Below are 14,784 nucleotides of genomic sequence, written 5' to 3' on the forward strand. Positions count from 1 at the left end.
TTGTGTAGTAAAGAGATAGCAACCGGGACACTCTAACTGTGCAGGTCAGCAGTCGGTTGTCAACTGAAGAAGAAGCGGGTAGAATCACCTAGTGCTCAGGACAAGAAAGCACTGTTACGCTTGGGCCACATTCTTTACTTTGAGAGGGTTCATACAGACACTTTAAAAGCTGTTTTCAGAACTGCCGTCAGAAAAAAGTAAATGAGACAGAATATAGAATCCACCAGCGGTTGGACAAATTTATTGAAGTAACAATGGTAAATAATAGGTGACAAACTTTTCGTTACAGTTGTGTACAGCGGTGGTGAGACGGTAAGCAGCTGTGCCGCCTTAGAACCCGATGGGGCTCACAAGTTGGAAGCTGCCGTCGAAGCAGGCTTCGTTGCCGTTTCCGAAGTCCATATCCAAGTGTACGGTGTATTTGCCCACGAATCCGGGCATAGCAGCCCTGAACTTGTGCAGGCTGGCCTCCTTGCCGTTTCCGCAGAACTCGCCCTGTAACAGTTTAGCTTCAGTCAGCTCCATGAAATGTGAGAAGGCTACAGAGACGTCCACAGAACACCAGTACCGCGATGTGGCAAAATAGCAGGCGCCACTCACAATAACATTACTTCACGTGCAACGATGGATCGGTAAATTTTGTGAACGTCTATAAGATAGCCTGTAATGCCGGAAATGCATATCCTTCTATTTCCATCTATTGTATTATAATTTTTTTCCTTATTTTGTTACCTGAAGATATGACATATTTGTGTCTTTATGTATTGTAATTGTTTTACTATATATATATATATATATATATATATATATATATATATATATATTTATTTATTTATTTATTTATGCATTTATGTCGATGTATAATTGGTTTGTTTTGTAAATATTATTTGTATTTCTACGCTGGGTCTGACCTAGGGAAAACTATGCTATCGAACGATTACATCGATAGGTCGTGTGGAGAACCAGAGTGTTTAGGATCTTTGATAGTGTTAACTTTGCCGCGTGGAGCGCGGGCAGAGCGGAGTCTGGCTGGAGTAGGGCGGTGGAGCAGGTGTGTTGTGTGACGCTCCCACGAGTCGCCACGCTTTCGGGGTTTGGCAGCATGTAATTGCGCTCAACTTGCTATGATAGTTTCTGACACGGTGTCGCGGACGGGAAGCATTAGCTGGCGCACATCAAGAGCCCGTTTCGCCTGGTGACCGTCTCGAGAAGAAGGCGTGCCAACATCCAGCTTCTGCAACAGCGATGGCCGACAATGAGTGACCGTCGCCACCTCCTCGACCGACTACTTCAAACCTTCAATCAACCAACAAGAAAGACTGGAAGCACGTAAGGTTTTAGAACTGTATGGCAGACCTCAGCTTTGAAAATTGTTCCATTTGCCTCACATAATTACAGCAACATAGCATGAACCTTTGTTACTCATTGTCCCAATTGCATTACCAAGCAGGGTCCCTTCCTTTTGCGAAATGAACCCGAGTGTCGTTGAAATTCAGATGCCAGCATTAAAGTAATATCATTCCATTTCCCTGCTTTAATTTCAAAGTTCAAGTATTCATAGCTGGCTACAATATTTAGATTACACAAGCACAAATTAAGAGTGCGAATTTTGTTACCATATTTTAGCTTACCTGTGACTGCAGCTCAGCTTGTTACGTACTAAATTTTAATATTGTTCAGAATCATTTAATTCAAGTTCAAAGTTAAATCTCTTATTTCTAAATTGCGTAGATTCAAGTAGCTTTTGAAATGATTGTCGAGGTAGCCCAAGACTAACCTTATTTTATTGAATTTCGTAGTGCTTCAGAAACAAAGTTCACTATTAATTTCAGTCACTAAATTAACTTTCAATTTTCCGGTTTTATTAATTCTTTTGCTAAATTAAGTCAGAGTGTAGGGAAATTTATTACTTCTGACAAACATTCAGTTTTCACACAACATCTGTCAACCTTCAGTTACCACGCTTTTAGTGCTAATTATATGTGCATTAATCTTTCATTTTCAGTTATTATAGTAGTTGTCCATAGGACTGGCGACCGTAATTTTTCCCAATCTCAAATATCTAATTAACGGCAATTAATTGTTAAGGCAACGTCCGCACATTTACTTTGTTTATTAATTTTACACTTTTCTCAAAATTAAGTTCCACCAATTTCATTTGCATTTTTTCTTTCATTTAGATGTAACCCTTTCTTCCCTCTTTACCGACAAATTAACTTCGGTGACGAATGCTTTTCCCAAATTTCCATTAGGTGCACACGGTTTAATTTTTCACTGTCGTTAAGGTTGATAAGTGAGGGGGAGGTTACAATCCGCAACATTTATTAAACTGTGTCACTGCCATTTAGAATGATTCCTGTTACACTTCTGTTGGCTTCAGGTATCAGATGAAGTTATTTATCTTCAAGTTCTAATATGAGCAATGCGGTGTGCACTGCAAAAGGCTGCTGTGGATTCGAAGGGGGAAGGTAAAGGAGGGGGGCGGGGAAAGGATTATCTGGGAGACGTGAAACCCCACTCCCAGTAACATTTTACTGCAGGAATTCATACACTCTAAGACAGTAAAAATACGCACCACGGACAAATTATCCGAATGGGACTGAAATCTGCGGATGTTATGTACAGTCGTGGACAAAACGAGCGAGACCCCTCGCCTTTTCGTTATGCTGATCCGCACAGCTTTTAAGTCTGCTACACAGCATAACAGGCAAAGCGACGAAGTTCTACCAACATACTATGCACAGGCGTGAAATTGAAAAACCATCCGAACTTTGTCAGACTGTTTTCAATCATGTGTAAGAGTATATTAATACTGATTAGTGTGTCAAACACAACATGTAAATATAAGATATAAATGAAATAAGAAACGCTAATTAGTATGAACTGTACCAGTAAAAATGAATTTCAGCTAATCGAGATAAAATAACTCTTTTAGTAAGACTAAGTACCCCAGGTCGTTACGAATATTATGCGCATTCCGCCCCGAAACGGTCTGTGTCAACGTTCAGACCAGTCATACACGATTACCGTTGATGACCTACCATGAAAGTGTGCAAATTTATTCAGTTAAAAACCACTCAGTGCCACAACTAAGTCAACTCATTGATTGATAGAAGCGGAAAAAGTAGGTAGTGCCAAGCATGAAATTCTACAAGAGTTTCATATTGACATCCACAGGGCGCCGGCACAGAATAAAGGTAGCAATAAAACGCATTGGGGGCGAGAGAACTTCTTAAAATTGTTTTACTGATTGTCTGTCTGCCTCCAATGAGATTATAATCTTGCAGTAGCGAACTCCTTTCACTACGCCAGCACACAACCCAGGCAAACAGCCCGCTATTATTGCCCCAAACATGATTAATCTGGCAATTTCGCAATGACAGTTGCAAAATGATCTGCAGTTTCTGCTGCATAGAGCTTTCTGGACTCAGAAACATGAATTGTCTGGCTTTATGTCACCGCTTATGTGACAATCATTCGGGATGTTTATCGAAATAACAAAATACTGGTATTAGCGAGTAAATGTAGTAGGATAAGTCTGCACCACTCCAGGAAATAAACGGTGACATAGCTGCCAATAGTATTCTAAAATGTTTCAAATTTTCCATTACACTTGCCACAGCCAGAAAACGTTCATTAGCCGAAGTGTTTCTTAAGCTACCTAGCAATGGGAATGCTCGCACGGGGTGGCATTAATACTGGGATCTGAATTACCACGTCTATAGGCAAATGGATTTTATTTGCACTCCTGTAAACGTGATTTGGATCGAAAGCGTAGCTATGATTAATATGCTGATGTCTCGACTGCAATTAGAACATTTCGAATAAAGAGTAGGGGAAATTACTTATGTGGCCTTCATCTTCAGTAACGGTCGCAGCTATTTTCGTTGTTAGGATTTCGTCACCTAAATCGGTAAAAATGGAACCCTACTAGTCTCTTTCTTGACTTTCTATCTGTCTACCCAAGCCTTAAAACCCGTTTACCTCGAGGTTGGGTAGACATAATAAGCGGAATTCTCGCGCCCCCAATAAGTTTTATTGCTAACTTTATTCTGTGCCAGCGCCCTGTGAGTGTCAATATGAAACTCTTGTAGAATTTCATACTTGTTACTGCCTACTTTTTCCGGTTCTATCAATCATTGTATTGACTTACGTGTGGCACTGAACGACTTTCAATTGAATTTCGTTATGAATCATCACGCATTGCTAAATTTGCACACTTTCATAGTAGGTCAGCAACGGTAATCGTGTATGACTGGTCTGAACGTTGACACAGACCGTTTCGCGGCCGAATGCGCATAATATTCGAAGCGACCTAGGGTACTTTCTCTTACTGAAAGGGTTGTGTTATCTCGATAAGCTGAAATTAATTTATATTAGCACAGTTCATTCTAATTAGCGTTTCTTATTTCATTTTTATCTTATATTAACGTGTTGTGTTTAACACACTAGTCAGCATTAATATAGTCTTACACGCGATTGAAAACAGTCTGACAAAGTTCGGATGGTTTTTCAATTTCACGCCTGTGCATAGTATGTTGGTAGCACTTCGTCACCTTGCCTGTTATGCTGTGTAGCAGACTTAAAAGCTGTGCGGATCAGCATAACGAAAAGGCGAGGGGTCTCGCTCGTTTTGTCCACGACTGTAAATATGCAGACAAACAAATTATTACGAGAATGAAATTTTCACTCTGCAGCGGAGTGTGCGCTGATATGAAACTTCCTGGCAGATTAAAACTGTGTGCCCGACCGAGACTCGAACTCGGGACCTTTGCCTTTCGCAGGCAAGTGCTCTCCCATCTGAGCTACCGAAGAACGACCCGCGGCCGGTCCTCACAGCTTTACTTCTGCCAGTATCTCGTCTCCTACCTTCCAAACTTTACAGAAGCTCTCCTGCGAACCTTGCAGAACTAGCACTCCTGAAAGAAAGGATATTGCAGAGACATGGCTTAGCCACAGCACCTCGTCTCCTACCTTCCAAACTTTACAGAAGCTCTCCTGCGAACCTTGCAGAACTAGCACTCCTGAAAGAAAGGATATTGCGGAGACATGGCTTAGCCACAGGTTCGTAGGAGAGCTTCTGTAAAGTTTGGAAGGTAGGAGACGAGGTACTGGCAGAAGTAAAGCTGTGAGTACCGGCCGTGAGTCGTGCTAGGGTAGCTCAGTTGGTAGAGCACTTGCCCACGTAGGGAAAGGTCCCGAGTTCGAGTCTCGGTCGGGCACACAGTTTTAATATGCCAGGAAGTTTCAAATTATTACAATTTTAGAAAAATTGCATGATATATTCAAGAGAAAGAGCTTCACAAACTGAGCAAGTCATAACGTGTTGGTCTACCTCTGGCCCTTATGCATACAGTTATTCGGCTTGGAATTGATTGATAGAGTTCTGGATGTCCTTCTGAGATATATCGTCCCAAATTCTGTCCAATTAGCGTATTAGATAGTCAAAATACCGAGTTTTATGGGGGAGCCCATAATGCTCCAAATCTTTTTAAGTGGGGAGAGTCCTAGTAATCTTGCTGGCCAAGGTAGGGTTTGGGAAGCATGAAGGTTAGATTAGATTAGTAATTGTTCCATAGATCATGAATATGACACTTCATAATGATGTAGAACGTGTCAGGTTAATGAAAGGTGTCTATACAAGATATTACATCACACAAAATATTACATGACACTTAATATTTTTTAATTTTTTTTGGGTGGGAGGGTGGGGTGGGGAAATTACCCACTTGCTATATCCAAAACTTCATCTAATGAGTAGAAGTAGTTGCCATTCAGAAATTCTTTTAATTTCCTTTTAAATGCTATATAGCTATCTGTTACTTTTGATGCTATTAGGTAAGTGACCAAAGACTTTTGTGGCAGCATAATTTACCTCCTCCTGAGCCAAAGTTAGATTTAACCTAGAGTAGTGAAGATCATCCTTTCTCCTAGTGTTGTAGCCATGTACACTGCTATTACTTTGGAATTCGTTCGGATTGTTAATAACAAATTTCTTAAGTGAATATATATATATATATATATATATATATATATATATATATATATATATATATATAGTGAGGCTACAGTGAAGATCCCTAGCTCTTTAAATAAGTGTCTACAGGATGATCTTGGATGAGCTCCAGCAATTATTCTGATTACACGTTTTTGTGCAATGAACACTGTTTTACTCAATGATAAGTTATCCCAGAATATGATGCCATACGAAAGCAGAGAATGAAAATAGGCGTGGTAAGCTAATTTACTGAGATGTATATCGCCAAAATTTGCAATGATCCTAATAGCGTAAGTAGCTGAACTCAAAGGTTTCAGCAGATGTTCAGTGTGTTTTTTCCAGTTCAACCCCTCATCAATGCATACACCTAGAAATTTTGAATATTCTACGTTAGCTACCGATTTCTGATTGAAGTCTAGATTTATTAATGGTGTCATTCCATTTACTGTGTGGAACTTTATACACTGTGTTTTGTCAAAGTTTAATGAGAGCCCATTTGCAGAGAACCGCTTAATGATTTTCTGAGAAACATCGTTTACAATTTCACCAGTTAATTCTTGCCTGTTGGGTGTGATAGCTATACCTGTATCATTGGCAAAAAGTACCAGCTTTGCATCTTCGTGAATATAGAATGGCAAGTCATTAATATATATTAAGAACAGCAGAGGACCCAAGACTGAACCTTGCGGCACCCCATTCTTGATTGTTCCCCAGTTCGAGAAATCACCAGTTTGTTGCATATTATGTGAACTGCTTATTTCAACTTTCTGCACTCTTCCAGTTAGGTATGATTTAAACCATTTGAGCGCTGTCCCATTCACACCATAGTACTTGAGCAGTAGAAACTCTCGCCGTGTATGGACAGGCATTATCTTGCTCAAATGTAAGCCCAGGAAAGCTTGCCATGAAGGGCAACAAGACGGGGCTTATATATCATAGACGTACCGCTGTGTTGCAAGGGTGTCGCATATGACAACCAAGAGGTTCTGCTATGAAGAGAAATGGCACTCCAGATCATCACTGCTGGTTTTCGGACCCATATGGTGGGTGGCAGTCACATTGGTATCCTACCGCTGCTCAGGATACCTCCAGACACATCGTCGGCCTGGAATCCCACTGAATGGAGTAGAATTGCCTTCCAGTGATGAGTGCCGCTACAAATTGTGCCCCTGTGACCATCGAAAACGTGTCTGGAGGCATACCAGATAGTGGTGAGACACCAGCTTGACTGTCGTCCGCCATGTGGCAGAACAAAAGCAAAAGCAAGCAACATATTGCTGCTCCTGAGACGTCATGTGCGATCATAATAGACATGGTTTGACAAAATCTGAGCTGCAGGGCAAAATTTATTGAGTTAGGAGCACTTACAAAACTGAATTAAGAAAAATACAAGAAAGTGTAATTCTAGCTGTAGCTGTGTTCTCGTCTACAAGACTAAAATCCCATTGTTAGAGTTGGCCAACTCTTTGATAAGGAATATTTTAGACAGGAGGGACGGTTATACAAATTCAAGAAGCTGCATTCTTTGTTCAGTATTCATCTATTTTATACAAATTCAAGAAGCTGCATTCTTTATTCAATATTCATCTATTTAAAACGCCGCTGCAGTGCTCCCCATTCACATATGTTAGAATTTTGCAATATTGCCACTGCACAGATCTATCTTCAAGAGATTAGTTTGCAAACCATTCTCTTCCCGATGCGGCCTGCTTCAAATAATTATTGTTGCTAATGTTAATAACTATTACTGTTAATATTAATTATTATTGGTGGTAATGAAATAGCGTCATCACCAACTAAAACTGTATCTTATAGCATGCCGAGTGTTCTCGATTGTAATGCACGCAATATTTTATGTAATTTCAGTTCTAGCGACAGTGCTTCATGCGTTACAGTATCTTTATTCGTTATCGCGTAATTAACTCTATGTAGAAAAAACGTTGACAGTTCTGGTGACATTCTAATATAATTAAAAGAACTTCTTGGATCTTCCATTACAAATTATTTCAGCAAGGATGCTGAGCAACCGCGCAGACATCTTTTCTTCATCCAGTCACGAATCGAAACACTTTTCTTTTTTTTTTTTTTTTCTTATGCAGCGATTCCACGCAACAAGTTTTAACTCCATCACAACTCGTGCGACGTGCAGCTGCCAAAACTTTCATTTCAGACACGCCTCAGAGACCCACAAAACGACGAAACTGAAGTGTATACTGGTTTTGCCGTGTCTACAGTCGAATATGACACCATTTGCGTGCAACACATTCCACACAACGAGTGGCGCAACCCAATGTCGTCCTGTAAACTAGGCTTAATCTGCATACTCATAGTGGCGCCACTAGCGCCACTGTTATCGGACTATAATCCGTTCATCATAAGAATAAACCTGATGTAAACATTGCGCTATGTATTATTGCGCGTTTGCTGCAACCTCATTGGATTTCCGTTTCACGTGGGACTGCAGCCAAGCTGTCTCGAGTACTGTCAAGTACGATAACAAGGGCACGTTTTGTGCTGTGTTTTACTTGCACATCGACTTAGCGATAATACGGGACAACAGCTTTACCGGCGCATTTAACTTGGACAGCACTGGCCGTTCAGCTGGTACAGCTAGCCTGCAGTGGCGTGGCCAACTGCAGTTGACACGTAAAAAGAGACGAGCAGAGGAGCAATACAGCTTCGAATGTCATTTAATTTTTAAGCAGAATGAAAGAATACACTGCAAATCTCCCACAGTATGCTCCTTAGACGACTAGACGAAAACCGCAACACGTTATCGGTTTTAGCTAACGTATTATTGTAATTAAAATCAAGAATGATGAAAATTCCTGGCTTAAGCTCAGGGTAATTTTTCTGCATAAACTTTGTGTAACGTAAGAGAGTATTGAAGGATTTCACCGAAGCCACTGAAGGTATTACTTACAGTAAGTCGTCTGGTAATCTTTTAGCTCCTTCCTTATCCGAAACCGAGAAATACATTTCGGTTCTGGAAGTGTCACCTGCTTCGTTGATAACGAGCCAATCAACAACGGAATCCTCGAAGCCAACCAGGCGCAGCATTTTCTCTTCTTCTGTTATGACGAGCCGTTCTATATCCCGACAGCGTTCGGCTGTCACGTGTGGACAAGCGGCTACAGTACGTCTGGCAGCTTAAGTCTTGTTACTTCTCGGGCCAAATCCCGCAGCTTAGCTCCAGATCAGTTCTGTTGGGTTCATATTGTAATGGTACAGTAGCAAATGTAAAAATGCAGCGTTTCTACGATGTATTCGGTGCTGTGAAAGTGATTGTTTTTCATGTTTCTACGATACGTATCTGCCTCTGTGCTATAAAACGATGGACATAGTGCAAATAAAGAGGATTTGAAACTTCCTGGGAGAGTAAAACTGTGTGCCCGACCGAGACTCGAACTCGGGACCTTTGCCTTTCGCAGGCAAGTGCTCTCCCATCTGAGCTACCGAAGAACGACCCGCGGCCGGTCCTCACAGCTTTACTTCTGCCAGTATCTCGTCTCCTACCTTCCAAACTTTACAGAAGCTCTCCTGCGAAACTTGCAGAACTAGCACACCTGAAAGAAAGGATATTGCGGAGACATGGCTTAGCCAGAGCCTGGGGGATGTTTCCAGAATGAGATTTTCACTCTGCAGCGGAGTGTGTGCTGATATGAAACTTCCTGGGAGATTAAAACTGGGTGCCCGACCGAGACTCGAACTCTGTAAAGTTTGGAAGGTAGGAGACGAGATACTGGCAGAAGTAAAGCTGTGAGGAGCGGGCGTGAGTCCTGCTTCGGTAGCTCAGATGGGAGAGCACTTGCCCCCGAAAAGCAAAGGTCCCGAGTTCAAGTCTCGGTCGGGCACACAGTTTTAATCTCCCAGGAAGTTTCATATCAGCGCACACTCCGCTGCAGAGTGAAAATCTCATTCTGAAAGAGGATTTGGTTTTTCATTTTTACTTTAAAAGATTGAATTGTTATGTTTTCTTAATTTCAACAAGTTTTATGAACAGTCTTTCCTAAAACATCGATAATTAAGAATTTGTATTGGAAATGGAAACAGGAATTTCGCGTCCAATATGTAATTAGAAACAAGAAATCGTGAATTATTCATAAAAAATGATGATGAATTTTATAATTACGAGATGTAGGTATTTAAAATTGAACGAGAAAAAGAAAATGATACCGTAGAGCACATGCACTCGTATCTGATTCACAGCTTATTACGCTACTGACTGCGCTACACTTTCAAACACAGTTTTCTAATGCATTATATGTAACACTCAGAAAACCTCAAAGCCGATCATCCACGTAAATTGATGAAAAACATTAAGAACAGCCTATTTCTCGGCACTTTTTAACCGTTTTCCTCGCGCGTGTTTCACTACGGAACAGAAAGCAGCCTCAGCCATTATCAGCACGACAATCAGAGCACAACGGTGCAGGGGCTGTGACTGAACAGGACTTTTGAAATAAAAACTACGTAGCTAAAGCGTGATTAAGAAAACGTTGATGCCAGTTAATACATTTGAATATCTTAAAGTTTTATTTAACGTAGCTTAGTAATAAGATATCTAAGACAGAAGTAGGACCTACTTCCAAGAGCGTAACAACACCAGTGTACGTGTGCTACGGCTTCTGACCAATCATTGCGTTTGAGGTTGTTTACATCAGGTTTATTCTTATGCTGAACGGATTATAGTGCTAAATTTCAATAGATGTCATCTTTCGGATGTAGAAATATGTCTACCAACTTCCCTTTACCTCCCACAATTCCTGCTTGGTGGTGGAGGTTTTTTTGTTATTTTGTTGTTGTCAGTGTAGGTAGATACATACACAAATACACTTCTGGAAATGGAAAAAAGAACACATTGACACCGGTGTGTCAGACCCACCATACTTGCTCCGGACACTGCGAGAGGGCTGTACAAGCAATGATCACACGCACGGCACAGCGGACACACCAGGAACCGCGGTGTTGGCCGTCGAATGGCGCTAGCTGCGCAGCATTTGTGCACCGCCGCCGTCAGTGTCAGCCAGTTTGCCGTGGCATACGGAGCTCCATCGCAGTCTGTAACACTGGTAGCATGCCGCGACAGCGTGGACGTGAACCGTATGTGCAGTTGACGGACTTTGAGCGAGGGCGTATAGTGGGCATGCGGGAGGCCGGGTGGACGTACCGCCGAATTGCTCAACACGTGGGGCGTGAGGTCTCCACAGTACATCGATGTTGTCGCCAGTGGTCGGCGGAAGGTGCACGTGCCCGTCGACCTGGGACCGGACCGCAGCGACGCACGGATGCACGCCAAGACCGTAGGATCCTACGCAGTGCCGTAGGGGACCGCACCGCCACTTCCCAGCAAATTAGGGACACCGTTGCTCCTGGGGTATCGGCGAGGACCATTCGCAACCGTCTCCATGAAGCTGGGCTACGGTCCCGCACACTGTTAGGCCGTCTTCCGCTCACGCCCCAACATCGTGCAGCCCGCCTCCAGTGGTGTCGCGACAGGCGTGAATGGAGGGACGAATGGAGACGTGTCGTCTTCAGCGATGAGAGTCGCTTCTGCCTTGGTGCCAATGATGGTCGTATGCGTGTTTGGCGCCGTGCAGGTGAGCGCCACAATCAGGACTGCATACGACCGAGGCACACAGGGCCAACACCCGGCATCATGGTGTGGGGAGCGATTTCCTACACTGGCCGTACACCACTGGTGATCGTCGAGGGGACACTGAATAGTGCACGGTACATCCAAACCGTCATCGAACCCATCGTTCTACCATTCCTAGACCGGCAAGGGAACTTGCTGTTCCAACAGGATAATGCACGTCCGCATGTATCCCGTGCCACCCAACGTGCTCTAGAAGGTGTAAGTCAACTACCCTGGCCAGCAAGATCTCCGGATCTGTCCCCCATTGAGCATGTTTGGGACTGGATGAAGCGTCGTCTCACGCGGTCTGCACGTCCGGCACGAACGCTGGTCCAACTGAGGCGCCAGGTGGAAATGGCATGGCAAGCCGTTCCACAGGACTACATCCAGCATCTCTACGATCGTCTCCATGGGAGAATAGCAGCCTGCATTGCTGCGAAAGGTGGATATACACTGTACTAGTGCCGACATTGTGCATGCTCTCTTGCCTGTGTCTATGTGCCTGTGGTTCTGTCAGTGTGATCATGTGATGTATCTGACCCCAGGAATGTATCAATAAAGTTTCCCCTTCCTGGGACAATGAATTCACGGTGTTCTTATTTCAATTTCCAGGAGTGTACAAAGGATGTCCCAGAAATGTGGCGACAAACTTCGAGGGGATGTAGAGGTTGTCTTGAGGAACAAATCGAGGATAGGAACCCAGGGCCACAAACGTTACCCAACGACGCTACAGAGCGTCGATGTCACAGTTGCCGGCACCTTTCGGCAGCAGACATAACTCTATAGTCTGACGGACCGTAGGCGAGCGTCTCACAATATAATTTGTTATTCAGTGATAGCGACTCATTGTTACGATCGCCAGTGGAGAAGATGAAGCTAGCTGCTGCATAGACATGCACTATGTGATCAAAAGTATCCGGACACCTGGCTGAAAATGACTTACAAGTTCGTGGCGTCCTCCATCGGCAATGCTGGAATTCAGTATGGTGTTGGCTCACCCTTAGTCTTGATGACAGCTTCCATTCTCGCAGGCATACGTTCAATCAGGTGTTGGAAGGTTTCTTTGGGAATGGCAGCTCATTCTTCACGGAGTGCTGCACTGAGGAGAGGTATCGATGTCCATAGGTGAGGCCTGGCACGAAGTCGGCGTTCCAAAACATCCTAAAGATATTCTATAGGAGTCAGGTCAGGACTCTGTCCGGGCCAGTCCATTACAGGGATGTTATTGTCGTGTAACCTCTCTGACGTATGCAGTACATTATGAACAGGTGCTCGATCGTGTTGAAAGATGCAATCGCCATCTCCTCATTGCTCTTCAAAGTGGGAAGCAAGAAGATGCTTGAAACATCAATGTAGGACTGTGCTGTGATAGTGCCAGGCAAAACAACAAGGGGTGCAAGCCCCCTCCATGAAAAACACCACCACACCATAACACCACCGCCTCCGAAGTTTACTGTTGGCACTACACACGCTGGCAGATGAAGTTCACCAGGCATTCGCCATACCCACACCCTGCCATCGGATAGCCACATTGTGTGCCGTGATTTGTTACTCCACACAACACTTTTCCACCGTTCAATCGTCCAATGTTTACGCTTCTTACACGAAGCGAGGCGCCGTTTGGCATTAAATGGCGTGATGTGTGGCTTATGAGCAGCCGCTCGACCATGAAATCCAAGTTTTCTCACCTCCCACTTAACTGTCATAGTACTTGCAGTGGATCCCGATGCGTTTTGGAATTCCTGTGTGATGATCTGAATAGATGTCTGCCTATTACACATTACGACACTCTTCAACTGTCGGTGGTTTCTGCCAGTCAACAGACGAGGTCGACCTGTACGATTTTGTGCTGTACGTGTTCCTTCACGTTTCCACTTCGCTATCACATCGGAAACAATGGAACTAGGGATGTTTAATAGTGTGGAAATCTCGCGTACAAACGTATGACACAAGTGATACCCAATACCTGACCACGTTCGAAGTTTGTGAGTTCTGTGGAGCGCCCCATTCTGCTCTCTCACGATTTCTAATTACTACTGAGGCCGCTGATATGGAGTACCTGGCGGTAGGTGGCAGCACAATGCACTTAATATGAAAAACGTGTGTTTTTGGGGGTGTCCGGACACTTTTGATCACATAGTGTTCTTATCGTCTATGAAAGCGTTGGTTGATGGCTTCAGACACGCGTTTCCATCTGTAGTTTACGTTTCTCCTGGAACACTGTATTATCTTCCATGTTCTTCAGTATACAGCAGAAAAAGTAATTGCATTTGTAAACCAGTGCACAAAACCATCATTCACCTAAGGATTCATGGAACACAAGGCCTGCATATACGGCAGATAGCTCGATCTTCTCCACTGGCGATCGTGCAGTCAGTCACGATCACTAAATAACAAACAACACAGGTCTATAGGGAGACATTCCTCCTACAGTCCGTCAGCATATAAATCCATGTTTGCTGCTGAGAGGGTGGGCTAGTGGCATGCGCCGGTGCCAATAACTTGGACGCTCTGTAGCAACGTTGGATTACGTTTCCGGGCACAGGTTCCAATCCTCAAATTATTCCTCAAGACGGCCTCTATAACCATACAACGTTTGCCAGTATCGTTTTGTAACACCCTGTATCACTAAATAGCTAACCCGGTTCGTGGTTTGTGGTGCACATTTCTATTTGCAGGTTGCTTATTCCAAAGCTACCAGGGGCACTAAAAATCTGATTTTCAATATATCATATAATTGATGACCAAATTTACTATCATAATCCATCTTATATTAAAAGTTTAACACAATAACACAAGTATTACAGTTATAAATTTTGTATATACGCTGAATCGCCACAGAAACTGGTATAGACACATGTATTCAAGTACAGAGATATGTAAACAGGCAGAACACGGCGCAGCGGTCGCCAACGCCTATATACACTCGTGCTCATAAATTAAGGATAATTGCAGAATGTGGTGCCGCCACACAACGTGGCACTACACAAAACTGGCGCTAATAACATAGGCACATAGGGAACACACAAGACACAGATCTGTATGTCCACGGCATTGGTGATAAATTGAGAAAACCGTACCGAAACATATATGCTACAAAACGCCACTGTTTCCTGCGCATGTACCCCGACATCAATATGGGATATGA

The 14,784-nt window shown here is 43.3% G+C and overlaps 1 protein-coding gene across 1 annotated transcript in view; it reads right to left on the reverse strand.

Moving 5' to 3' along the window:
• Positions 1 to 212: 212 nt before the first annotated feature.
• LOC126198935 (uncharacterized) overlaps positions 213 to 14,784 on the reverse strand; it is a 154,821-nt gene continuing 140,249 nt past the window's right edge. Inside the window, exon 4 of the mRNA XM_049935573.1 lies at positions 213 to 495. Within this exon, the coding sequence (XP_049791530.1) occupies positions 331 to 495 (165 nt within the window). The 3' untranslated portion in view covers positions 213 to 330. The remainder of the gene's footprint in view (positions 496 to 14,784) is intronic.

Source organism: Schistocerca nitens, chromosome 8 (genome assembly GCF_023898315.1).
Source record: "Schistocerca nitens isolate TAMUIC-IGC-003100 chromosome 8, iqSchNite1.1, whole genome shotgun sequence".
In the NCBI taxonomy this organism is placed as follows: Eukaryota; Metazoa; Arthropoda; class Insecta; order Orthoptera; family Acrididae; genus Schistocerca; species Schistocerca nitens.